The 26,341-nt window shown below is 51.6% G+C and overlaps 1 protein-coding gene across 1 annotated transcript in view; it reads right to left on the bottom strand.

The window, feature by feature from the left end:
• Positions 1-1,498: 1,498 nt before the first annotated feature.
• The window catches only part of HUNK (hormonally up-regulated Neu-associated kinase), a 129,462-nt gene continuing 104,619 nt past the window's right edge, over positions 1,499-26,341 (bottom strand). Inside the window, 6 exon segments of the mRNA XM_055126327.1 lie at positions 1,499-4,606; positions 5,392-5,572; positions 7,730-7,777; positions 9,140-9,223; positions 14,535-14,697; positions 19,211-19,346. Of these exon segments, the coding sequence (XP_054982302.1) occupies positions 3,966-4,606; positions 5,392-5,572; positions 7,730-7,777; positions 9,140-9,223; positions 14,535-14,697; positions 19,211-19,346 (1,253 nt within the window). The 3' untranslated portion in view covers positions 1,499-3,965.

Raw genomic sequence — 26,341 nt, 5'->3', positions numbered from 1 at the left:
CCTGGCCGCCTCCTTCTCCACAGACCAGTGTGGCTGTGGGGAGATCTGCAGGAAGGGATGGGGGTGGGGCGGAGGCTAGCAGGCTCCCTGGCTGTCCCTGGGTGTCCCCTCACACCAGCTGTCAGGGATCACGCTCTACCCCAAACACAGGGCTCCAGGAAGGAAGGAGGACCACATGAGCCCATTTGTCTTCAGAGCCAGATGTCTGAAAACTCCCTTGACAGAAAAGCTGCCATAAAGAATACACTCATTTACCACTCAGGAAATCCAGCCCTTTCATTGAGAGGCGATGACACGCAATTGAACCCGTTCCCAGGATTGCTCGGAATTAGGCCGTCAATGCCTGGAGTGCAGAGGGTCCCCCCCAAAAACAAAACAAAAAAACCCCACAAAAATCCCTGATAACTTAGGGCCTTCCAGACCCCCTGAAAAACAATCAGCCGAGCACTCTTCCTGAATTTGTCTCCCTTGAACGACAGAGCCCTGCGGGACGCGCTTTATCGATCTGATCAAATGCTGAGGCCCTTTACAGCAGAAGGTGATGCCTTGGCGAGGCCCAGGTGGCCGCTGGCTTGGGACCTCTGTTGAGAGGATCTTCCTTCAGTTTGGGGAAACCCCGTCGGGAGGGAGTCTGGGGGCGTAGAATTGTAAAGTGAGGCATAATTTTGAGAATGACTAAAAAAATGCTGGGGTGAGGCTGGAGAGACAGGATAGGAGGAAGGCACTAGTCTTACATGTGGTTGAACCCCAGTCCATGCCCTGAGCACAGAGCCAGGAGTAAGCTCTAAACACCATGGGTGTGGCCTAATACCCCCCCACCCCAAAACACAACAAAATAAAATCTGGAGTAGGGGTGGGGGTACCAGAGTTTGGTGGTAGAGTGCAAACATTATATAGGCTCAGTCCTGGGGTTCACCCCCAGTACCACCAAACAAGACCCTGCCCCAAATCATCAAAACACGGTATTCATTCTGCCCCCTCACCCCGTACCTCAGAGAGTGCCCCCCTCTCTGGCTATGTCCTCTCCGAGCCTCGGGTGGGGGGCATGGGGGATGTAGTAGCTGACATACAGCCCGGTCATGGGAACCACGATGAATGGGTCAGACCTTCCCCCACCCCAACGCACCCATTGTACCCATCACCCCACTTCCCTATCCCTCCCAGAGGCCCCAAGCAGATTCTACACCCCCTCCCCCCCACCCACAGTCCCAAGGGTCATCAGCCATTCATTCGCCATGGGCCACTTCGGGAAGAGCCCGGAAAAGAAATGAAGATTCACCCCAAACCACCCTTTCCTGCTGGCCCCAATCAGATGAACGCCTGGAGACAGGTGCGCGGCAGGTGAGATGAGGCAGGAAGGTGGGGTGCCCCTCCCCTAAGGTCTCCAGGATTCTGGGATGCCTGGGAGCCGGGCCCAGCCTTCTCCCAACCCCGACACAGGGAACAATTCCCCGGAGTGTGGACCACACACCAGCAAACCAAGACGTGGACTCTGGACTCAGTGGGGGAAGGTGTATTTCACAGCCATTATAAAAGTACATGGATTTCGTCGTGGGGGACAGAGACACAGTCCTCCCCGGGGACAGAGCATACACGGGGCACCAGCTCTCCCTCCTGGGGCACTCACACGGACACTCGGCCACGGGCTGCCTCCCCCCTCGAGTCTGAGCCCGCGTGGGGGCCGGAGGCGGTGGGAGGGGTGGTGGTGGTCTGCATTCATCACACACAGTTGGGGGGCAGGGGTGAGGGAGGGGGAGAGGGGTCAGAAAGACCACACACTTTTGCCCTGAGCACAGGGACAGTCGCCTTTTCCATATAAATATAATAAAAATAACGGCCAATTCAACCTGGCGCCATCCACTCGATTTCACAGGTCTGCCAGCTGCTCTCTCACTCAGAACACAGATGCCCCCTCTCCCCCACTCCCCCACCCTTCCCACCGGGCTCAACAGACACACTCCCTCCCCTCCCCCACCCCCAGCCCGCCAAAGGGCTGAAGAAGAGTTGACCGTGACTCCCAAACGCTCAGGGGCTTTGTGGGCGTCAAAGATAAAGGAGAGAAGGCGAGGGACCGGAGAAGTCCCCAAGGCACAGGGAGACAGAGGGACAGGCATGACAGCCGCAGGCCACCTGCAGACAACACTTCCTTCCCCACCTGCCCAAAGCCCGACGCTTTTTCGTCCAACCACAAGTCTTCTGCTCCAGGTCTTCTCTCTCTTCTTACAAGGCTCTATTTGCCACAGGAAGTTCTGGGAGCCAGTCCAGAGCCATCGGAGGGAAGACCAACCAACACCCAGAAGCCCAAGTCCCCTCGTGTCCGGTCCTAGGGCTAGAGGGGGGTGCCCCTGGGCGGGGGAGCAGTCAAGACCGGGGCCTCCCAGAAGGTCCCAGGGTTCTGGCCAAGGGTCCACTCTCCTTCGCTCAGTCGCTGCCAGGTGGGGCGGGAGGTCACCGCGGGCTGATGAGGAGAGATGAAGGTCCGCCGGAGAAGGGGCTTGGGCGGGTCCCCCAGGTTCACGGCGAGGCCGGTCCCTGCCACAGCGTCTGAGCTCCATGCTCGTTGGCCGAGGCTGCTTCCTCTTCCAGCCTTGCAATTCCGCTTCCACGACCCGCTCTGCAAAGCTCGCCAGGGACGGAACCCACCCCCCGGCACAGGCCTCATGGGGACACGGGGGACGACACAGGGGCGCACGAACCGCACGCACGGGGCTGGCACAGACAGAACCGGACACGCATCTTTGGTTGGATGCTTGGCCCAGGGTGTGGTGAGAGGGGAGTGGCCGCACATGTGCCCTCGCCCCTCACATACCCAACCGCAAGGATGGACATGCTTGACCTTCTCGAGGGATCTGGGCTGGTGGGTGGGCTGGTACCACCGGGCAGGCTCTAAGCCCACCCGCTCTCTGAGTTAGAGGGATTCGTTTTCCCTCTGTCTGGTGGGCTTTAGTCGAGGCTGTGGTGGGGCGCCAAGAAGCCACACACACACACACACACACACACACACACACACACACACACATGCACGCACGCACGATGCACGCACACACATGTACGCACGCGCGCACACACACACACACGCACACGCACACGCACGCGCGCCTGAGGCAAGGGTTCCACCACTGAGCCACACGTCCCCTTTCCCTCCATCCTGGTTTCTTAAGAATGAGATGACTTGGGTTGACAGACATCACATCAGGAAAAAGCATCTTTGGAGAAGAGAATTCAGTGGTGAGGAAGCTTCAAACTCGCCCACCCCCCCACTGCCGGGGCAGAAAATATCCATCGAAGCCCCGTTTGGGAGAGACCTGTCCCCCGCTATCTTTTCCTTCCGTGGGGCGTGGGGTACACCCTCTGATGATGCAGGGAAGACAGGCTGAGCCAGCTTCCTCCGAAGTTGGGGTGATGGAGCGGTGGGGGAGGGGGGGCAATCTGCCGCTACTCCCAGGATGCACCAGCTCCCAAAGGAAGGAAAGCAGGGTGGGGGGGCCTAGGTGAGTCCCTCCGTGACGCTGTGAACCATGCTCCCACCCCGTGGCCAGCTGCTAAGAGGCGAGAGCCATACACGGCACACAGGGAAAAGAAGACCTAACAGTCTGCAGTGCGGGCAGCCCACAGGGGCACCCCATGTTGCACCCCGACCCCAACCCAGCTGAGCGGGTGGGCAGACGGGGTGCTGAGGGGGGTGGGTGTGAATGTAGCGGAAGGTGGGGCTAGATAGATGCACACCCTAGTCTCCGGGGGATCCCCACGTCTGGCGGATTCTGGGGTGCATTTCAGGGGCAGAGTAGATTGAGATTCAGAAATCGGAGCTCCTAGATTCTCCGAGCCCTGACCACCTTGGGATAGGTGGTATGTGTGTGTATGTTGGGGGGGAATCTGTGTGTGTGTGGGAGGGAGGGGGTACCATTCTGGTGCTTCCCAGAAACGTCCGGAACGCTGGGGTGAGGGGCGGGGGTTGGCCTGGGTTAACACTGGCCTCGAACGCCGTCGGCCAGGTCGAAGGACAGGTTCGGGGCGCCCACGGGCTGCAGCGGGGGCAGGCTGGCCTCCAGGGGCCTGTCCAGGGCCGGCTGCAGGCTCTGATGGCGCTTGCGCAGCATCTGCCCGATGCCCATCATCGGGAATCGGCCCCGGCTCTTCACGCAGTTGGGGCTCCCGAGCCCCAGCGCGGGGGTGCCGCCGGGCGCCGCAGGTGCGGGCACACACGCGGCCTCCTCCTTGGGGGCGCCGAGCTTCTCTTCGTGGGCGAAGGAGAGGAGGGTAGGGTGCAGAGGAGGCTGCAGGGGCGAGAGGCTTCCCGGGGACAGAGTCCGCTCGCTGGGGGGGCCCCGGGCCCAGCCCCCCGGCGAGCTCAGCGCGCGGTAGTGATGCCCCGCCGGCGGTGAGGCGGGTTCCAGCGGCTCCGCGCGCTCCACCGACTCGAAGGAGCGCACCAGCAGCAGGGGGTCCTCCTTGGGGCTGCCGGGACCCCCCTGCGGAGGGGACTCGGGCTTCTTGACGGCCCGGGGGGTCCGCGGGGGCGGGACGGCGATGAACTCCATGGAAGAGGAAGCCACGCAGTTGGAGTCCGAGGTCTTGCGGAAGATGTTGCGGCAGCCGAAGGGATCTGCAAGGCGGAGAAGCAAACGGGGTCAGGGTGATGGGGAGTGAGAAACGGTTCCGCCCCCGCCCCCCCCAGCCCCATCCTGCCCTGACCACCGACTGGGTCTGGGGCGGCAGTGGGCTGGGATCCTCCAGATTTGTAGCTGGTGCAAAGCCAGCAAGGGAGCCCCTCCCTGCCAGGATAACCCCCTCCTTCTCTGAACCCTCGAAATTCTTCATGGTGAGGCGAGAATCAGGGGTCACTCAAGCCCAGAGCCACGTGAACGCTGCCCAACGCTTTCTGCTTCCCCAGCGGATAGCGGGCCGATGGTGGACAACCCTCTCTGACGGTGGACAACCATCTCTTCCTACCGAAGCAAAGGACCGAGGCCAGGACCCCACATGGATCCAGAGAATGTGGACGGTGGGGTGCCAAGGGGTGGCCTATTGGGAGATCCTCACTGGCCCCCATCCGCCCGCATTGTGTGTCCCTTAAAATCTGTTTTCGAGGACACAGCCTTGAGGAAACGTGTAGGACTTTGTCCTGTCCTCTTGAGACCGTCTGAGCTGGAAACTGGGAGGAGCCCCGAAAGGGAGAGACTAGGACGTGGACCCCAGGCTGACTCCTGTGGCACCTTGTACCCCAATAAGTGCCACCCCAGAGCACCAGACGCCCCATCTCTGCGTTATTGGGTCCTGCCTGCCCAGGGGGCGCCCGACTTCCTCAGATGGGCTGATTCGGCTTTCCGGGTGGTGCCAGGCGCCGTCCGTTCGGGGAGCCCCAAGCTCTGAGGCATCCCCCGGACCCACCTTTGTCGGGGAAGCCGGCTTTGGGCCCCTTCCGCTCCTTGAGCAGGGCCTTGGTGTTCTGGATCTGGGAGATGAGCGAGGCCGCGGGCTGCTTGTGCCCCGACAGGCTCTTGTCTAGCTTCTTGGAAAACGGCCGGTGAAGAAAATCTCCTCTCTTCTCTTGTTCTTTGGGCTTCTTATCCTGCAGGTCAGATGCAAACGGACCGCCTTAGTCCCACCTAGGCACAGCGCATTGGAATTCCCCATCCAAGGCAAGTTCCCCATTGGCTCTGCTCTCAGCAGCGCCCCTAGTGGAGGTGCCAGGGATTCCAGCCACACCGGGGGCAGGGAGGGGGGACTGGGGGAGGGTCAATCATCCTGGAAAAAGCAAAAGCAGAGGAAGGCTTCTGGGAACCTCGGGCTGGTTTAAAGGAGGGCTCTGTGCAAGCTTTGCACTGGTGGTGCCGGCCTGATCTGTAAAGGTCCGGCAGCGGAAACTTGAACCACCACTAACTCGTCCTCATGTGCTCAGCAGTTCAAGGTCCCAAAGAGCGATGTGGACTCAGGCCAGTACTTCCTGGGTACTGAAAAGCAGCCACTTCTGCTCCCTGCCTGGCCTCAGTTCAACTCAATTCTCCTTCCTCTGAGGGAAGTGAACTTGACTGTCACAGCTGCTGGCATATGGGCCAGGCACTCGGAGCAAGTTAAATCTTTATTGAAATCGAGGGAAGCCTGTAGATCCCAAAGGGGATGGAAATGAAATGCAGGGAAGCTGGCCTTGTGGGAAGGGCCGTGCCGCTGAGCAGAACGTCTCTGCTGGCATCAGCCTGCATGTCACGGTTCACCCTTACTGCTGGCCAGGGGCGGTCCGGTCCCTGCCTCGCCAGGAAGGCAGAGGGGTGGGGAATTCTGAGAAAGATGCAGTTCCGCATTTTGATTGAACTTGAAAAGCATCCGTAATTCAAACGCAGTTCATGGACTTTAAATGAGGTTGCTGCTGAGCTTTCCAAGAAACCTCTTTATCCCTCTCTCTCTTCTCTCTTTTTCTCTCTCTTCCTCTCTCCTGTCTGTCTGTCCCTCTTTCCCTCTGTCTGTCTCTCCCTGTCTTTTTCTCTCTCTCCCCCCTCTCTCTGTCTCTGTCTGTGTCTCTCTCTCCCTCTGTCTTTGTGTGTCTCTCTCCCTCTGTCTCTCTCTTCTCTCTCTCCCTCTATCTCCCTTTCTCTCTCTTTCCCCCTTTCACTCTGTCTTTTTCTCTCTCTCCTCTCTTTCTCTCTCTCCTCTCTTTCTCTCTCTCCCTCTATCTGCCTATATCTCTCTTTCCCCCTTTCCCTCTCTGTCTTTTTCTCTCTCTCCTCTCTTTCTCTCTCTCTCTCCCTCTATCTGCCTATATCTCTCTTTCCCCCTTTCCCTCTCTGTCTTTTTCTCTCTCTCCTCTTTTTCTCTCTGTCTGTCTGTTTGTCGTACAGCCTTTCTGAAGAGGATCCCCAAAGCCCTTGAAAATTGGGCTTCATCATTCTACTGGCTTTACTAGTAGGGAAGAATGTGAGGGTATTTGGTGGGTGTGGGGGTTAAGGAAGGTGCAAAGCAGGGGAAGAAAGAGCAGGTGAAGGAACCAGAATGGTAGTCCAGTGGGTAGGGCGCTTGCCTAGCACATAACTGACTGTTTTGGTCCCTAGTTTCCCAAACCCGCCAGGAGGGATCCTGAGCACAGAGTAAGGAGTAAGCCCTGAGCACCACTGGGTGTGGCACAACCCCTCACTCCTCCCCCAAAAAGAAGAGGTGAAGTTTCCACCGACTAATTTATTCTGGGGATGTGGTGGGGGCCACACCCGGCGGAGTTCAGGGCTCACTCCTGGCTCTGTGTTCAGGGCTCACTCCTGGTGGTGCTCAGGACTATACATGGTGCTGGAAAAAAAATTTTTTTGTTTTTTGGTTTTTGGGTCACACCCTGCGATGCTCAGGAGTTACTCCTGGCTCTGTGCTCAGGAATTACTCCTGGTGGTTCTTGGGGGACCAATGGGATGCCGGGGACTGAACCCGACAGGCTGCATGCAAGGCAAACGCCCTCCCCACTGTACTGTCGCTCCAGCCCTGGTGCTGGGAATTGAACCAGGGTCAGACACCTGCAGGTGGGTACCACTCTGTGGGTTGGCTGTTGAAGACCCCTGCTCCCCAGCACGAGTGAGCCCTGCCCCATTGGCTGGAGGCCTCAGGGGAGAAAAAGCAGGAGGGACAGGGGGAGCTGAGGGCCTGAGTGCACTAGCAGCACTCCCCTGCAACTCCCTCTGAGCATCACATGAAGACATGCACTGGGGGTGTGTTTCTCTCGTCAAGCCCAGCCCCCCTGCACAGGCCTTACCTGCACGGTGTGGAGTTCCAGCTCTCGGGTCCAGGTGTCCAGGGAGGCCTGTGAAAGGCAGCCAGGTGAGGAGCCGTGCCCGCCGGCTGTTCTCGAAACACGCTTCCCAGCCCAAGACTCACTCAGCTCAGAGCCTGAAGGCCACACAGCAAATCTCTCCATGGACCCAGAAGCCAGCAGCCCCGCCTGCACCCAGGCTCCGAAAGATCATTTTGTATTTGAGTCTTAGACCTCCCAGACCAGTGAGCAGTCTATTAACGAGCAGGGGAGAGCTGACATTTCTTTTCTTTTTCTTTTTTTTTTTTTTTAACTTTTTGGGTCATACCCGGCGATGCTCAGGGGTTACTCCTGGCTCTACATTCAGGAATTACTCCTGGCGGTGCTCGGGGGACCACATGGGATGCTGGGAATTGAACCCGGGTCTGCTGCGTACAAGGCAAACACCCTCCCCGCTGTGCTATTGCTCCAGCCCCCTACATTTCTCTTCTTTTCTTTTTTATTTTTCTTGATTTTGGGGGCCACACTTGGTGGTGCTCAGGGCTTCCTCTTGGCTCTGCACTCAGGAATCACTCCTGGCGGGGCTTGGAGGACCATGTGGGATGCCTGGGATTGAACCCAGGTTGACTGCACGCAAGGCAAACGCCCTACCTGCTGTACTATCACTCCAGCCAAGCTGTTTTTTCTCCCTTAAGTAGCAAAGTGTCCTACCCAGCAGCTTTTGGCCTCTCCTCTGCCCATTCCCATCTACCCCCAACCCGGAGCCCTCCACAGCCCTCAAAGGGATGACCATTCTGACTGCTAACTCATGGAGTACTGAAATTTAGTCCTTTTCATTGTTGTTAGTACCAATGTTTTCTGCCTGTCTTGAAATGCAACTGGCAGTAGCTGTATTCTCTCTCTCTCTCTCTCTCTGATTCTACAGGCTGCCACATTCCATCTTTACTTTTTGCAAATCTGATAGTGGTTTCCAGCCTTGGCTGTGCCGAAGAATCAGCCAGGAAAGTACACAAAGTCTGCACCCCTCAGCCTCCCCCCTCCCCACTCCCCCCACCCAAAAAGGTGGAGAGGGTATGAGGCGTCCAGATGTTGAAACATTCCCAGGGTGATTCTAAGGAGAGCCCTGGCTTGAAACCATAAATCATTCCTTTCTCAAGGGCTCCGTTCAGCAGAATGCCCTTGTCCGCCGGTACCTGCGTGTCTCTCAGTAATTGGTTTCCTTTCCCCTCTGCACCCGGGTCCCAGATCTGCAAATCCTCCTTTGGGTAAGGAGCTTGTCTTGCCTGAGGTTGCCCGAGCCCCCGTCAGGAGGGAGCCCTGAGCAAGGCTGAATGTGGCACAGACGCAAACCAAAAACTGCAAATCCACTGTCCCTGGGAGCACTCTCCAGGGCTCGGCTCCGGGGTCACTCACCTCATAGGGCTCCGGCGTGGGCTTGCACTTTTCTATCTGGTAGAGCTGCGTCTTATAGCAGACGCCATCCTGAAGGTCCGATTTCTATCCAAAGAGAGGAGCGGGGCGGGGGGAAATAAAAACCCTGGTTTAACTCACAGGATCTAGGAAACCCATTCATTTTCAAACCACTGAGAAAAAGCCCTGAGAAGTTTTGCCATACAAGATCTCTGTCTCTCATATGGAGAGACAGTACAGCAGGTCAAGGCACTTGCCAGGCCTGCCAGACAGTCCCCCAGGCACAGCCAGGAGTGACCCCCGAGCACAGAGCCAGGGGGAAGCCCTGAACAGAGCTGGGTGTGGCACCCAAACCAAAAAGAAAAGAAAAACAACACCCAAAGTCTCCACTGAGGACAGCATGGGGGTACCCTGTGCTCCCCATCCTGCTCTGCCCTGAGTCAGGGGACCCGCTTCCATCCTGCCCTGCTAGGGAAGGGCCGGGAGGACCTGGACAGGTCAGTGTTCCTGGCTGGACCTCAGCTCTTTCGTCTGTGCCAAGAAAAACTCTCTGAGAGCAAAGGCATCAATCAAACACGGGATCGGGGAAGAGTTGATGTCATCGGATTACGGACTACGGATCTTACATGTTTGTGAGCTTATCTAAAGATGGTATGAGTTCCGGCCTCCCTGTAAAAGTCACAGGGGTCCACATTATAGCTTAAAGAAGACAGAGAGGCCCTCACCCATGATAATCTAACACAGAGGTTCCCTCCCTCCCTCCCCAAGATAATCCAACACAACCCTCTTCGGAGACGTGATATGAAATGACACATTCATCAACCAGCAAATGCCCTAAGTAGGTTCTTTGATGATACCCTGTACTTCTTGGTTTTAGAGAAAGGAAAGAAGAATTGTAGAGAAGGGAGACGTAACAACGGAGGAAGCACACACGTTGCTGCTTGGTGCACTCCTGTTTTGAAATTGACACGGATCATTTGACATTGGTTCGTGTGATTAATGACCGGGACCGGGCCTATGGGACAACGCAATTAGTTGTCGGTGGACATTCCTGAGCTCACCAGCTGCCTCTGGGGATCTGTTCATGCTAGTCAAGAGCGGTCATTCATCGGATGCTGCTTTTCAGGGCAGGTATGTCCTATGGATGAAGGATGAAGTGCAAACCTCAAGCGCTCAAACAAGAACCTTCTCCAGCTGGTGTCAGCGGAGTTTCCTGGGAAACGGAGTTTGTCTGGAGACAAAACCACACTCTGGTTTGCAAGTTCGAGATATCTCCCACTTGACTGATGTAGGCCAAAGTGGGGGATCACAGCCCAGTGGGCAAAGCACCCAGAGACATCAAGACAGGGCCTGAGAGCCCCTGGGAAATACCCCATGAGCACTCCAGGACTGTTTGGGAAGGACCCAAGCTGGTATTTGTGACTATGGAGGCACCCAGAAGATACTTTTTTAAAAACCAGGGGGCTGGAGTGATAGCACAGTGGGTAGGGCGTTTGTCTTGCACACGGCCGATATGGATTCGATTCCCAGCATCCCATATGGTCTCCTAAGCACTGCCAAGAGCAATCCCTGAGTGCAGATCCAGGAGGAACCCTTGTGCATCACCCAGTGTGACCCAAAAAGAAAAAAAAAAACTCAAAAACCAGTGTATCTCCACCTATGGACCTCTGAACCAAATCTCCAGATCTACCTAAAGAATCTTGGCGTCCCTTTGGAAAACAATATGAACACTACTCAAAAAATTAGAAATTGAGCTTCCATTTGATCCAGCAATACCACTTCTGGGAATATATCCTGGAGAAACAAAAAAGTATAGTCGAAATGACATCTGCACTCATATGTTCATCGTGGCACTGTTTAAAATAGCCAGAATCTGGAAAAAACCCGAGTGCCCGAGAACAGATGACTGGTTGAAGAAACTTTGGTACATCTATACAATGGAATACTATGCAGCTGTTAGAAAAGATGAAATCATGAACTTTGCATATAAGTGGATCAACATGGAAAGTATCATGCTAAGTGAAATGAGCCAGAAAGAGAGGGACAGATATAGAAAGATTGCACTCATCTGTGGAATATAAAATGGCAGAGTAGGAGACTAATACCCAAGAATAGTAGTATATAATACCAGGAGGTTGGCTCCATGGCTTGGAAGCTAGCTTCACACCCCGGGGGAAAGTCATCCCAGGTAGAGAAGGGAGCACCAAGTAAAATGTGGTTGGAAATCTCGAGCGGGAAGGGAGATGCATGCTGAAAGTAGACTAGAGACTGAACATGATGGCCACTCGATACCCCTATTGCAAACCACAACACCCAAAAGGAGAGAGAGAGAACAAATTGGAATGCCCTGCCACAGAGGTGGGGTGGGGTGGGGGGGTAGGATAGGGGGGTGGGAGGGATACTGGGTTCATAAGTGGTGGAGAATGGACACTGGTGGAGGGATGGGCTCTCGAACATTGCATGAGGGAAAAACAAGCACGAAAATGTGTGAATCTGTAGCTGTACCCTCACTGTGACTCACCAATTAAAAAATAAATAAATTAGTTTTAAAAAAAAGAATCTTGGCGTCTCCTCACTTACTCAGCACAGGATCAACAAATCATTCCTGAAATATGTGAGGTCACAAACTCATATATTTCAGAGGCAACTTCATGAGAACGTTTTGACAAAACTCACAGCGTGGGGAGGTGGCTCCCGCTCTGCGAGTGTGAAATCGAGAGTTTGGTCGTCAGCACAGACACCCCCCTCGCCATGGGCCAAGTTGGCTGCCTGGCGTCATCAGGATCTTCAGCCCGACCGTGTGAGCCCAGGATGCCACAAGGCCAAAAGCAACCACGAAGGGAAGGGGCAGACAATGATTTCCTAAAATCTCTTTTCTGAATACATCCAATGTCGCTTGAAAAAGGAAATCCCGGATTTCTCCCTTAGCCTCCCTTCTACTGGAGAACAATTTCAATTCTGAACGCATCACCCTCTCGCTTGATGGTCTCTGACGGTGATGGAGGAATGCAAAGACTGTCAACAGGCACCTACAGCTGAGGCCTGTTTATAAACCGGAAGCATGCGCCATGCTACTCATTCTAAACTACACCCTCAAGTAGCGAGTACAAGGATTAGGTAAGAAAGAAATGGCAGGTAGCATCTTCATGGAAAAGAAAAATGAGAAAAACTCGGCAACCAGAGATCTTTCTAAAAAGCTCATTGTTGCAAACAAGGAGAACCAGAAATTTCCTGAATTCCTCCTTATCACCTAATTTTATTGTATTTAATAATTTAATTTTATTATCCTAATCCCATGCCATAAAAAATATACTGTGTGTCTAAGGTCCTGTCCTTCTTAAACAATCACTTGCCTGTGACCATGGGCTAAAATATAGTCCCAAAGCTGCCTCTGTCCCCAGCTGAGAGGTCCCTTCACTGCTTACATGGGCCACCATCTACCTAGAGGTTTTATAATATTTTCAAAGGACTTTTGCTGTAGAAAACCTCCCTCCTCTACAGCTTTCCCATCTGTCTCTTGCTGAATCAGCTTGGAAGCATCTGCCTTTTGTCCACCTTTTTTTTTTCTTTTCTTATTTTAGGTTACACCCGGGGATATACAGGAGTTACTCCTGGTTCATGCACTCAGAAATTACTCCTGGTAGTGCTCGGGGGACCATATGGGATGCTGGGAATCGAACCCGGGTCGGCCGCGTGCAAGGCAAACGCCCTACCCGCTGTGCTATTGCTCCAGCCCCTTTGTCCATCTCTTGAACAAGCTCATCAGTTTTGTCTACTCAGCAATGCTCTCTAGCTGTGACCTCGGTACCTGTGCTACTGAGACACATTCTAACCATCTCTTCCGAGCATTACTCTGGCCTGCTGTCAGGGCTAGCAGAGACACGCAATGGAAAGGGCTCTTTTGGTCTTTTGTGCTAATGTAGAAATCTCACCGAAGGTTACGAAGCCTATTGTTTAGCCTACTTCTGTGATGTATTGGGCTCTCAGGACTTCAAATAGCACTTTTAAAACAGAAAAGAAACCAACAGTTTGTCTTTTTCAAGTTTTCTAAATGTCTTCCTCAAAGCAATGAACACAAATCCGAGGATGCCATATATACAGGCTGAAAGTGCACTCAAATCTCTAGGTCCCACATATAGGAGGAGATGAAAGATCAAGTCTCAAGGTGCCGTATATACTGGATGAAAGAGCACTCAATTCCAATGTGCCATGTAAAAAGGATGAAAGCATATTCAAGTCTCAAGTGCCCACATGTACAAGACAGATGAAAGTTCACTCAAATCCCAAGGTCCCATATAGAAAGGATGAAAGTGCGCTCAGAATCTCAAGGTGCCATGTATACTACTGTATGAAAGAGCACTCAAATCCCAAGGTGCCATATTTACAGGATGAATGTGCACTTGAATCTCCAGGTGTCATACACACACCATGAAACTCCTCCCTCAAGGAAGGAAGTTTGAAATCAAACTTCAGATAGACTGTCTGACAATTCTGAATTTTGCTGGCAGGTCTCCTGGTTTCTGAGGTGGGCCCTGAGCACTGGGCTCAGAGGAAGAGCACTGGGATTACAAATCTATCCAGCCTTTCTGCCGGCCCAACTTGCAGAGATTATTCTAAGTTACTGTCTGTCTACAGCAAGATGATTTCATCCCACCTAGAGCCCCTCACCCAGGTACACGGGAAAGGCTGTGGCCAAAGGCAGACAATCCATCATTATCCCCATTTGACAGATGAACAAACTGAGGCCTATCCTATGGAGGTCAGTTGCCCAGAATCCCAGAAGCAGGAGGTAGCAGGCCCAGAATTCATTCTCAGAGTTCAGGGGCTGGACAGTTTTGAGGAGACCCGAATCCAGCCCAGCAAGGGGGCACCCACTCTATGACGCAGACCCTCGGGACCTTTTGAATGCCAGGGCTAGGCGGTGCCGGGGACAGACCAGCGCCCAGGGGGAGTACTTTCCTAGAGCACAGCACACACACCGTGGCCTTCTCATTCACCAGGCTTTGGAGATGAATGCCGGAGAGTTGCTCCCCAACTTTCATGTGAGCCCAGGAGGTCCCCAGGCATCCAGGAACCCGCAGAGTCGAGAGACGGCAGGTTACAAAAAAAAAAAAAAAAGGACAAAGCTGGGAAGGAAAGAAGATGAACTCTCTTGACAGTCCCGCCCAGGGCTCCACTCTACAGGGGGGACTATTTGAAAGCTGCTTCAGATAAAAAGCGCTTTCCAAGAAGCAGGGTTTTTTTTTTTTTTTCATCCCTTGCTGGGGATAAACTCAGCCGTGGGATTTGTTTCAGTGAACTGCTCCCGTCAGTGGGCAGACAGAGCTGGACGGTCCCCTGCAGGGAGCAGAGTGGAGTACAGGCTGTCCCCCCACCCCCCCCCACCCCCACCCCTTACCCCGGACAGGTAGCGCTCGAGTTTCTTGTTCAGGAGGAAGTAGATGGCGAGGATGTGGCAGGCACGGTTGGAGAGCACGGTGTTGATGACGTCGCTGTTCTTGTAGCCCAGCTTCTCGGTCATGTGCAGGATCACGCTGGGACTCAGGTCCTCCAGGGAAATCCTGTGGGACGGAGCGACACGTGGTCACTGCAGGCTTGGGGTCCAGGGCTCACATGCCAGGTAGCCCTGGGGTAGCCGCTCCAGCTGGGGGATGTCCCCTGCCTCTATTCCACTTTTTACATTTGTGTTTGATCGTGTTTTTTTATTTTGGTCGCACTTGGCAGTGCTCAGGTCTTACTCCTGGCTTTGCACTCAGGGATCCCTCTTGGAGGCGCTGGAGGGGCCCGAGGGATCCCAGAGATCATGCAGGGGTTAGCTGTGTGCCAGGAGAGTGCCCTAAACTCTGGGCTTTCTCTCCAGCCTCTCACTCGACTTTTTACTGTGAAAATGTGCACCCCTAAAGGAAAAGATCCCACACAGACCCGAGATCTGGACGCTGCCCATTGAGGACACTGGGCCTGGTGGTGACCCCTCCACGTTCAATTTTTTTCTCACTAAAATAACAATGCATCATAACTTTAGGGAAGCTTCAACTGTGTGTGTTCAATCAGTGTCTGTTTATAAGTTCATAGCGAAAAGTCCAATTCTTACACACAAAGACAATACAGCAGATAAGGAGCTTGCATGTGGTCAAATCCTGATTTGATCCCCGGTACCACATATGGTCCCCTGAGCATTACAAACCAGGAAGAGTCCCTGACTCCCACAATCCAAACCCTTTCCATTATTCAACTGACCTCATTAGCTGACCCGCCACTAATTAATCCCCCTTCCCTCTTCCCTTCTGCAACCACTAACTAGATTTAATAGACTAAGAATCCATTTTTTGCTTTGTTTTGCTCATGTTTTTATTGGGTGTCTATAAACCACAGATGAGTGCAATTGTATATTTACACACAACATATATATATAAGTATGTAAACATATAGATACATATAGACTAATGTAGTTTAAATCTCACACTTCCTGGTCTTTCATTCCTAAATCTCTCAGTGTGTAGCTTTATAAACCAAAATTCTCCTCCTGGGTTGAGGAGAGAACAGCAGGTAGGGCACTTGCCTTGTACACATCTGTCCTGTGTTCGATCCCTGGCATTCTATGTGGTTCTCCCAAGCCCCGCCAGGAGTAAATCCTGAGTGCAGCGCCAAGAGTAGCCCCTGAGTATCGCTGAGGATGACCCCTCCAAACAAAACAAAACACCCAAACACGAGGGCCAGTAAGATAGTACCGCAGGTAGGGTACTTGCGTTGCACATAGCCAACCAGGGTTTGATCCCCAGCTTCCCATATGGTCCTCTGAGCACCACTGGGAATGATCCCGAGTAAGTCCCAAGTACTGCCAGGTCTGGCCCCAAAACAGAAAGGAAGGAAGAAAGAAAGAGAGAAAGAAAGAAAGAGAGAAAGAAAGAAAGAAAGAAAGAAAGAAAGAAAGAAAGGAAGGAAGGAAGGAAGGAAGGAAGGAAGGAAGGAAGGAAGGAAGGAAGGAAGGAAGGAAGGAAGGAAGGAAGGGAGGAAGGAAGGAAGGAAGGAAGGAAGGAAGAGAGAAAGAGAGAAAGAAAGAAAGAAGAAAGATGCCATTTTTTAAAATTAGAAAAGAAAACACGGGGCTGGAGTGATAGTTCAGCAGCGGGTAGGGGGTTTGCCTTGCACGCAGCCGACCTGGGTTCAATCCCCAGCATCCCACATGGTCCCCTGAGCACCACCAGGAGTAATTCCTGAGTGCAGAGCCAGAAGAAACCCCTGAGCATCGCCAGGTGTGACCCAAAAAAGAAAAAGAGAAAAAAACACATGACCTTTATTTTATTTTCTCTTTCCCCAAAGTAAAACCCTGACAACTTCTCAAGAATAAAAGTTGGAGCCAGGCAGATTGAGATCTGCCAGATTCCCTGCCGTACTTTGTTTTGCCTTGTTGCCACATTTGGCCATGATCAGGGGGTCGCTCTTGGCCGTGCCCTGGGGGCAAAGTGGGGTCGAGGATTGAACCTCGGGCTTCCTGCATAGCAAGCCTGCACGGAGCCTGCCTTGCACCCCCACCCCCCTGAGCCCCCATAAAATACCCTTTATGAAGTAAAACCTTTCTTTCTCTGCCCACACATCCTTTATTCCTTTCATCTGGGTGCTGGCAGAACCAGAACAGTAATTTCCCAGAGCATTCATCTGGGGGGCAGGGGGGAGGGGGCGTTTTTCAAGATCTAGACTGGACAGGGCCAGTGGAAGCAAGTGGTGCTGAGCTGCCATTCCCATCCCTGTCCAAGATCTCAGCCCCTGTCCCATCGGCCCGGCCTTTATGGGGATGGAGAGCAGGGTAGGTAGGGAGTTTCCCTTGCATGTAGCCGACCCAGGGTCGATCCCCGGCACTCCATATGACTCCCCCGAACCTTGCCGGGATGAGGAGTGATCCTTGAGTGCAGAGCCGAGAGTGAGCCTGAGCACTGCCAGGTTTGGTTCCCTCTACCTCAAAAAAGGAGCAGATTTCAGGCTTCCGGCTAAGTGCAAATCAGCCCAGGTGCCTTGACCTTCGTGCACCCCGTGGAAGCCGCAGCTGGGGGACCCAGCACTGACTCCTGGTGACTGAAGAAGCACCGTCTCCAAAAGGCGGAAACCGTGTCTCTAAACCGCAGCCTCCCCCCCGCCCCCGCCGCCAAGTCCTTCAGCAGCTGCCACGTCGAGGGAACGGATTAGGCTCATTGCCACGGTAATTATGAGTTCATGACGACAGGCTGCCTCGCCCCTCCCCCCTCCCCCCTGCATCCCCACCTTTCACAGAAGGCAGCTCTGTCTGCCTATGTCCCCTCAGGAAGTCCAAACTCAGGTGAGGAGACCGGGCCCCTGGGCTTTGCTCCCCGCCTCACGCGGGGGTTCAGATACCAGCCAAGTGGAGCGAGCTTGACAAACTGGTGTGTATCCAGCTCCCCTGGGGCTTCGGGACCTCCGTACCCTCCTTCGCTCAAAGCAACCCGGCAACAGAGGGGACCCCTCACCCCTGACACCATCAGTGCCCCAGCAGCATGGCTACAGACTCTGGAAACGCCCACCCAGAAATGTCTTCTAGAACTTTCTTCCCAAGACAGAGCCCTGCCGGCCCGTTGCACCTGAGGACTCAGCGCCGTGTCAGGTTCAGCTGATGTTTCTGGACTTTCGAGGCATTTTTAAAGACCCATCATGGAAGCCCCCCGCCCCCGCCCCCTTTCTCTGTTCTGACCCGTTGGTTTCCCGTCCTCGCTGCTGCTCTTGGCCTCCCCAGGGCTCGGTCAAAGGTGAAGGAAGCAGGCCTCAGAGTGGGTCCCTGACCCGTGTGAGCGCCATGGTTGTTCCAGAGGGACCCGGCCCCTTCCCTCCGCACCCCTGACAGGGACGTCCCAATGGGTAGGAAAAAGGCAAGGCTGCTCGGCCCTGTCGTCTCCAGACACCGCCTGGGGACGGGGCCATGGGAGACGCTGGCTCCCCAAACGTTTCCTCCTGAGGAGAAGGCTGCAGTGATGCCTTCACAGGACGCATAGGAGAGCCTGAAGCCACGGATGAATGACCTTTCTCCCTGTCACCCCCAAGGCAGGGGACGTAGGGCTGAGGTAAACCTCATAATCAAGTGTCAGGAGAGTAGCCCCACTGTGGTTTGAAAAGAGAGGATAATTCTACCCAATAATGCCCAATAATGGCAGGAGAACGCAGGCACCGATAACCATCCCCTGCAAAAAAAAAAAAAAAATACCCCACATATATAGGCACCTACATACACATATATGCATATGAACATCACCGTCACTGTCATCCTGTTGCTCATGGATTGCTCGAGTGAGCACCAGTAATGTCTCCATTTGTTCCTGTCTCGTGCTAGTGTAGCCCAATGGCGTCTGCTCACTCCAGGAACGTGAAGAGCATGTTACTGTTACTGAACATACGTGGCATATGTACTCATACATATAAGTTCACATATTCATATACACACAAATATAGACACATATCACATACAGAGACATACAGCAAACACCCATATACAGAGATGAATATAAAGATACACATAGACACATACTACACAGACACACAAAAAGACTCCGAAAAACAAACATCCATACACATAGATGTATAAATTCACAGATACATACACAGATTCAGACGCACACACATACACATACAGAATCACCCAGACACAAAGACATACCTACAGTAGACAGCACACAATACACATATAGTCATAAGCATAGATGTATGTATACACACACACACACACACACACACAAATATTCACGCACACAAATCCATTGGCTGAGTCTCCCCTCCCCCCAGCCCAAAGAGGCCTATTGTGTGAAATCTGTAAAAGGTGCAGCTGGGGACTGACAGCAGCCCCCCAGGAGCAAGTCTGAAAGGAACCAGGTGCCACCACAAGAGCGGGCCCTGGCTATGCTCCCCTGGTGCACAGAGGCTTCTAAGGGGGTGTCGGGGTACAATGGGGAGAGAGTCGAGAGAAGACCACGCTTCCTCAGGAACCTTGTTTTACTTCCGGTCGAGAAGTCCTCAGGGCCTGTGGGACGGGTCCATCTGGCATAGAAGGGGGGCACTCCGGGCACCCTGGCTTACCTGTTGGGGTAGGTGATGTTGCAGGGCACTTTGCCGGTGTAGTTCTCATTAAGCCAGCGGTTCGCCAGGGCCTGTTGGATATTGGGTCTCTTCACGGGGTCCGGCTCCAGCAGAGAGCGCAGGAAGTTGATGGCCCCTGGGAAGGTAGGTGACAAACAACGCACTCGTGTCACAGGCTAGAGGCAGATGCCACTGAGACTTTAGGCACGTGACCCCTCCCCCTCTCCTGAGCCCCTTGCTGGGCCCCTCTACTCTCGGGGTCTCTGGGTATCCCCGAAGAATTGATGATATTCATAGTTGATGATACACCATCAGTTCGGGTCTTCCTGACCCCGACGTCCTCGTCCTCACCAGGCTCTTCTCTTGTACCTCACGCTATTATAATTAAATCAACAATTAAATTATTATACTATAATAAATTAAATTTATTATACTATAAATTTAAAGTATAAATGACAGTACTTTAGTAGAATAAAATTTAAAAATTTAAAAATCGTGGGCCAAAGCAATAGTACACTCAGTAGGGCATTTTGTCTTGCACACATCAGTTCCAGGTTCTATCCCCAGTATCTCTGAGTCCCAGTATCTTTAGTCCTCTGAGCATTGCCAGGAGTTATTCCTGAGTCTAGAGCCAGAGGTAACCCCTGAGCATCACCAGATGTGGCCCCAAAGTAAACAAACAAAACCCAACCTTTCCCACATTTTATTTTATTTTATTTATTTATTTGCGGTTCATACCCGGCAATGCACAGGGGTTACTCCTGGCTCTGCACTCAGGAATTGCTCCTGGCGGTGCTCAGGGGACCATATGGGATGCTGGGAATCGAACCTGGGTCAGCTGCGTGCAAGGCAAACACCGTACCCGCTGTGCTATAACTCCAGCCCCTTCCCACATTTTAAAGGTAAAAAAAAAAAACTCAAAAAGAAATGCAATGGGTATAAAATATACGGGTAGGCATCAAAGCAGTGGTGAGCTACTCTTGAAGTTTCCCGAAATTTTATAAGTTTCATTAGCTGGGTCACCAAATAAAACTTTCTTGCAATGTTTTGCAATGATTGGGTAAGCGAACTGAACCCACTAAGAAAAGAAAGATTCCTTTCTATGGAACTTAGGATTCTCTCTCTCTCTCTCTCTCTCTCTCTCTCTCTGTCTTCCCCATTTACATTTTAAGGGACATTTTGGATGCTTCATCAGGACAACTCTGGGTCAAAGGGAAAAGCTATGGCTTAATGAACTGAAATGGGGAGCCACAGAGTTAATGACGCCGATGAGACCCTCTCTTGTGCTTACCCTCAAAGGACCTGAACCTATCCCCATTCCTCCCCCCTCCAGTAGCCAGCATTTTTTTTTTCCACAGTATGATTAACCAGAAGAGCTAAGAACAGACTGGATGTGCGTTTTTGTTCTATTTTCAGAACCAAGAGCTCTGCATCTTCGCAAATCGCTGATGAGCACAGTAATTTTAGTTCGAATCTCCACTGACGAATTTCATTCCTTTGGACATCACAAACAGTGCATTGCTATTCAAAAAGCACTTTAAAAACATCCTTAGAGCTCTTTGAAGTTGGTATTAGGGCTCTGAAAAAAAAAAAAAAGCCCTGCAGCTCATGAACAAAGGGATTAAAATATCCCCCTATTTCCTGGGAACCGCGTGGTGGTCATGACCATGTACTGCCCCCCCACTCAATTCTCGGCTCTCCATATGGGTCCTAGGGTACCGGTGACCCATACAAGGTGGGTCCCTCTCCGTGCTTCCCCTCACATGTGGTCTAGGCTCCTCTGAAGTCAACCCTACGTTCCCCTAGCGGGGGTCAGCTTTAAAGAGAGACGGGCATAGATGATCCCTGCCACTGTGGCTAGGTCAAAGGCACAGCAGAGAGAGACATCAGCATCTTAGCAGGAGATACAAGTTTTAGCCCCTTACCCTAAATGCTTCTACTTCATCTCCCTGAGGCAGGATGGTACGGGGCTAAGGCTCTGGCTTTACACACACACACACACACACACACACACACACACACACACACACACACATGGAGTGTTCCTTGAGCAGAGAGCTAGAAGTAGCCCCTGACCACTGCTGGGTGTAGTCAACTCCCCCCTACTCCCCCCGCCTGCCCAACAAAAACCCTAAAAAGCAGGGGCAGAAGAGTATAGGGATCACTTTTGATGTTTTTTTTAAAAATAATTTGAATTAGCACCAGCTCACCCCTCACAGATGCTAAATACCTCTCTCTCTGCTTGGCTTGAGTGATTTTCTGGGGCACCCAAACCTCTCCATCTCAAGCTATTGCGTGGAATGGATCTGAAGTGCCCTTGATGAAACTATGAGCGGCATGAATGACAAACAAGCCCGTTGGAAAGCCATTCCGTCCCTGTGACCCACAGGCACCCACAGCAGAAGGGGGAGGGATCTGTCTTCTTGTGCCACAAGTCCCCTCCTCCCCCCCGCCATCAGTGACAGAGGTGAGGGGCGAGTCTCCCAAAGCAGCCACAGGGACGATTCCCAAGAGCACCGAGTGTTTTACCAACACCACAACTGGTCTGGTCAGAATTTTTCCGACCTAATCCAAGCACTCTCTGCTACTCTGGACACGCACATCAGGCAAAACACCTGTGGCCAAAAATCACCCATCAATACGTCGGGGTTCAGGCATGGAGTGCTACAGGAGGGAGCCACTGGAGAAAACGGACAGATTCTGGAGAATCTGTCCAGTCATGTGAGGCAGCGATCCAGCAGAGTGACAGGAGAGGCTGTCTCGGACACTGGAACGGGTGTGTCGGGGGAGGAGGGGGCTAAAGACAGGAGAGAGCACAGAGCATATGTAGTTGGAACACTGGGGGCGGAGGTCAAGCAGACCCTTCTTCAAAAGTACATCTTGTTCTTCCTTATGGGAAAATTTAATTTCCTCAGACAGAAAATACTCAAGAGCTCAGAAATAAATTGAAGTGGGGAGAAAACAAGATTGGTTCAGGAATTAAGAAATTGAGGCATTTCAGGGCTGGAGCAGTAGCATAGTGTGTTAGGCATTTTCCTTGTATGTGGTCATGATAGGCTCAGAAATTAAGAAATTAAGGGGTTGGAGCAATAGTACAGCGGGGAGGGCATTTGCCTTGCATGCAGCCGACTCAGGTTCAATCCTTGATATCCCATATGGTTCCCAAGTACTGCCAGGAGTGATTCCTGAGTGCATAGCCAGGAGTAAGCCCTGAGGGTTGCCAGGTGAGACACCTAAAAAAGCAAAAGAAAGAGAGAGAGAAGGAAAGAAAGAAAGAAAGAAAGAAAGAAAGAAAGAAAGAAAGAAAGAAAGAAAGAAAGAAAGAAAGAAAGAAAGAAAGAAAGAGAGAGAGAAAGAAAGAGAGAGAAAGAAAGAAAGAAAGAAAGAAAGAAAGAAAGAAAGAAAGAAAGAAAGAAAGAAAGAAAGAAAGAAAGAAAGAAAGGAAGGAAGGAAGGAAGAAAGGAAGAAAAGGAAGGAAGAAAAGGAAGGAAGGAACGAAGGAAGGAAGGAAGGAAGGAAGGAAGGAAGGAAGGAAGGAAGGAAGGAAGGAAGGAAGGAAGGAAGGAAGGAAGGAAGGAAGGAAGGAAAGAAGGAAGGAAGGAAGAAAGGGAATAAGAAATTAAGTTTCATCACTAGAGCGATAGCACAGTGGTTAGGAAAGCACAGCTTTCCTTGCACGTGGCCAACCTGGGTTCAATCCCCAGCATCCTATATGGTTCCCTGAACACTACCAGCACTGATGTCTGGAGTGCAGAGACAGGAGTAACCCCTTAGCATCACCGGGTGTGGCTCCCAAACCAAACAAGCAAACAAAGAAAAGAAATTGAGTCTCTTGAGGTGGAATCAGGACTTATCCTTGCCTGGCTGCACACTTCCACCCAGAGACCACCTGCTCCCCTCAGGGCCTGTGGTTCATGCCAGTCAAGTTGAACAGATAATTTTAGATTGCATCCCTCCAGCTATCCCCTAGGGCTGCACTTGCACACTCTCTTTAGTTGGGCAAAATCATGTGATGGATGTGTTTGGGAAAGGTAGGAGTTATATGAGGGAGTGAGAAAGGGGGGGAAGATTTCCTGCTGGTGAACTCCATTCCCTTCTTGTCTTTCTGCATGCCTTCCCAGCCCTTGCAGGCCTGGTTGAGATGGTGAGTGCTCCAACAGCTAGGCATCTGGACTTAATAGGCTGGAAGAACCCTCAAACTATTGACTCAAATCACTTTAGATACATCACACGGGGGTGTGAAATGTGGAATAGCAAGTGCATCTCCAGGACTCCTGCTCGGTGGAGAATTGGTGCTATTTGTTACTGCAGCTGCACCGGCTGATCCTGATTAATACAATGAGATGCAATTGCATCTACCTTTTACAATCTCTATCCTCCTGCCCTGTCACCTAAGACAAAACAGGCCCCTGGACCATAAAAGGAAGTCCAGAGTCTCTCTGAGAGATGGTCTCTGGGCCGATGCAGCCCTCAGAGAGATGGCTTTGAAAAGCTGCCTTTATTTGTAAACATTAAATCTTATTGGTGACCCTGCGATGCATGCACAGAATGGTCAAAATGAGAGGCAGAGAGTGGCCCCGACACGGGTGAGGAAGCAGACGCTGGACTGGTCATCTTGCTAGTGACCAGTCACTCTGAATAGGAGTGATCTTTACAAAATTCAACATGGGCAATTTCACCCGCAGGCCCTGGTCCCAGAGGAAATGAAATCATATTCACACGAAAGTCCTGTGTGGGTGCAGAGTGACCAAGATCAGAGAGATGGTACAGGGGATAAGGCATTTGCCTTGATTGTGGCTGAGCCCAACTGGATCCCTGGCATGGCACAGGGTCCCCCAGCCACTGCCAAGGGTCACTCCTGAGCACAGAGCCTCCAGTCCCTGTGTGTTTCTAGACATGCCCCCGCCCCGCCAAGAACAACCCAAAGATGGACACAACCAATGTCTTCATTGGTTAATTGGCTCAACTGTGACCTAAGTACACCATGAAGTACTATTCAGCAATAATAATAAAAAGAGAAGAGAAAAACAATAAATGAAGCATCCAGAGGGACTAAGAAATTTGCTTGGGATGCAGCCAACCTCAGTTCAATCCCTGGCACCATATACATTACCCCAAGCACCACCAGAAGTAACCGCTGAGCACAAAGTCAAAAGTACCCGAGCAACCATAGTTGGAAGCCTGCCTCATGAGCTGGGGGAGAAGGCAGCTGGGATAGAGAAGGGATCACTAAGGCAATGATGGTTGGAGGGATCGCTCGGGATAGGAGATGTGTGCTGAAAGTAGATAAAAGACCAAACATGATAGTCTCTCAATATCTGTATTGCAAACCATAATGTCAAAAAGCTGAGAGAGAATAAGAGGGAAATTGTCTGTCTTAGAGGCAGGGGAAGGGTTGGGAAGAGAAGGCGGGGGAGATACTGGGTACATTGTTGGTGGAATATGTGCACTGGTGGAGGGATGGGCATTTAATCATTGTATGACTAAAACTCAAGCATGAAAGTTGTGTAACTGTTTCTCACAGTGATTCAATTAAAAAAATTGAAAATAAATAATTTGAATTGTAATGGAAAGCATTAAACAATAAAATATATTATTAATAATTACAATTTTTCGAAAGTACCTGAGCAAAGGAAACCATGAATGGTTTTTCTTCAGTATTATCTGCTTGGGAAAAACTATCTTTACTCTCCATAGCCCTCTACGGAGAGTATTTAGAGGTGGGGGGGTTGGGGCCATACCTTGCAGTGTTCAGGGGTCCTGCCTGGCTCTGTGTTCAACAGTGACTCCTGGCAGTGTTCAGTGGCAGGGATTTGAATCCAGGTTGTCTACATTCAAGGTGAGTGTCTCTCTGATCCTTCACTTCTTTTCTCTGGTGCACTTACATCACCAAATATCACATGCTTACGTTTCCTTTCTGCCTTCCCAGGTCAAGTGAACTTTCCAGTGGATGGAAACTGTTCTGTTTTCTCTCTTCCTAGTGCCTAGCCTATCACTGATTCGCATATAATGTATTCCTGGAACAAGTGGAGAGATGGGAAATGAAACACGGAATGAACGGGTCAAGAAATGAATGAGCACCCCTCCCAGGAGTCCACAGTGCCTTCAACATTTCCGAACGCCCTGAAACCCAAATATAATAATTTGTTTGCACTCAGCGCATTTTCTAACTCCTGAGTCATGGTTCTCGGAGCATCCAGATTTCTTTTTTGTCATGACTGGACTGGAACTTCTCTTTGCAAGTGCAAAATGCCTCTTCTGCTTTGAGCCTCCAGAGAATCTTCACTCCCTCGCCAAGGTGAAAGCTTGGACAGAATTAGATAATAGCAAACAAGAACGCATTTCAGCTTGGATTCCACTTGGCGACTCTACCCTACAGGATCAGCCTGGCGGATGCTTTGTGAACACAAGAGAAAAATAACAAAATAGCAGCCAAACGAAAATGCTATATTTTAATCGCATATCAGATGTCAGAATTAAATAATTATTGGTGGGGGAGGGCACTGCCATCTACCCATGAAGTTGCATTCATTCTAATGAGCCAATTATGTGCTTGTCAGGGCAGAGGAGGCCAGGTACTTGAAGGAAAAGGGCAAAGTAAACAAAAGAACAAATTGCACTAATTACCTGGATCCAAAACCAAACCTGAATACATTCAGTGTATTGAAACATGAACTGGCTAAAGTTTGCAGGTACTTTCCAGACACACCTGGTGACTCAGCCGAATCAAGTTACTGAGCCATCAGAAATGTAAAACGTGGCTTTCAACAGGCCCAAAACCTTAAGACCAAATGTGAACCAATCTCATTTTGTTGATAGTGAACTGATGAAGGAAGACATGGGCTCCAGAATTGACTTTCCAAAGTCAACATTACAACAGGGAGAGTCTGAAAACAATCCAACCCACAATTCTTTTTATTTGTTTTTCACCCTGCCTGGAGAACATAAGACTTTTAGGGGCTGAAGAGAGAGGACAGGGGTTAAGGGAATTGCCTTGCACATGGCCAACTCCAGTTTGGTCACCAACATCATATAGATAGGTGTCCCTGTTTCTTGGCTAATCATCAACTCTAGGCTGTATTCAGCTTCTAGAAGCTACCCACATGGTCTAGAAACTTAGCACGTGGTCCT

This window comes from Sorex araneus, chromosome 2 (assembly GCF_027595985.1).
Source record: "Sorex araneus isolate mSorAra2 chromosome 2, mSorAra2.pri, whole genome shotgun sequence".
NCBI lineage: Eukaryota > Metazoa > Chordata > Mammalia > Eulipotyphla > Soricidae > Sorex > Sorex araneus.
Note: the sequence above shows the minus strand (reverse complement) of the source record. Positions and strands in the feature narration are given on the sequence as shown.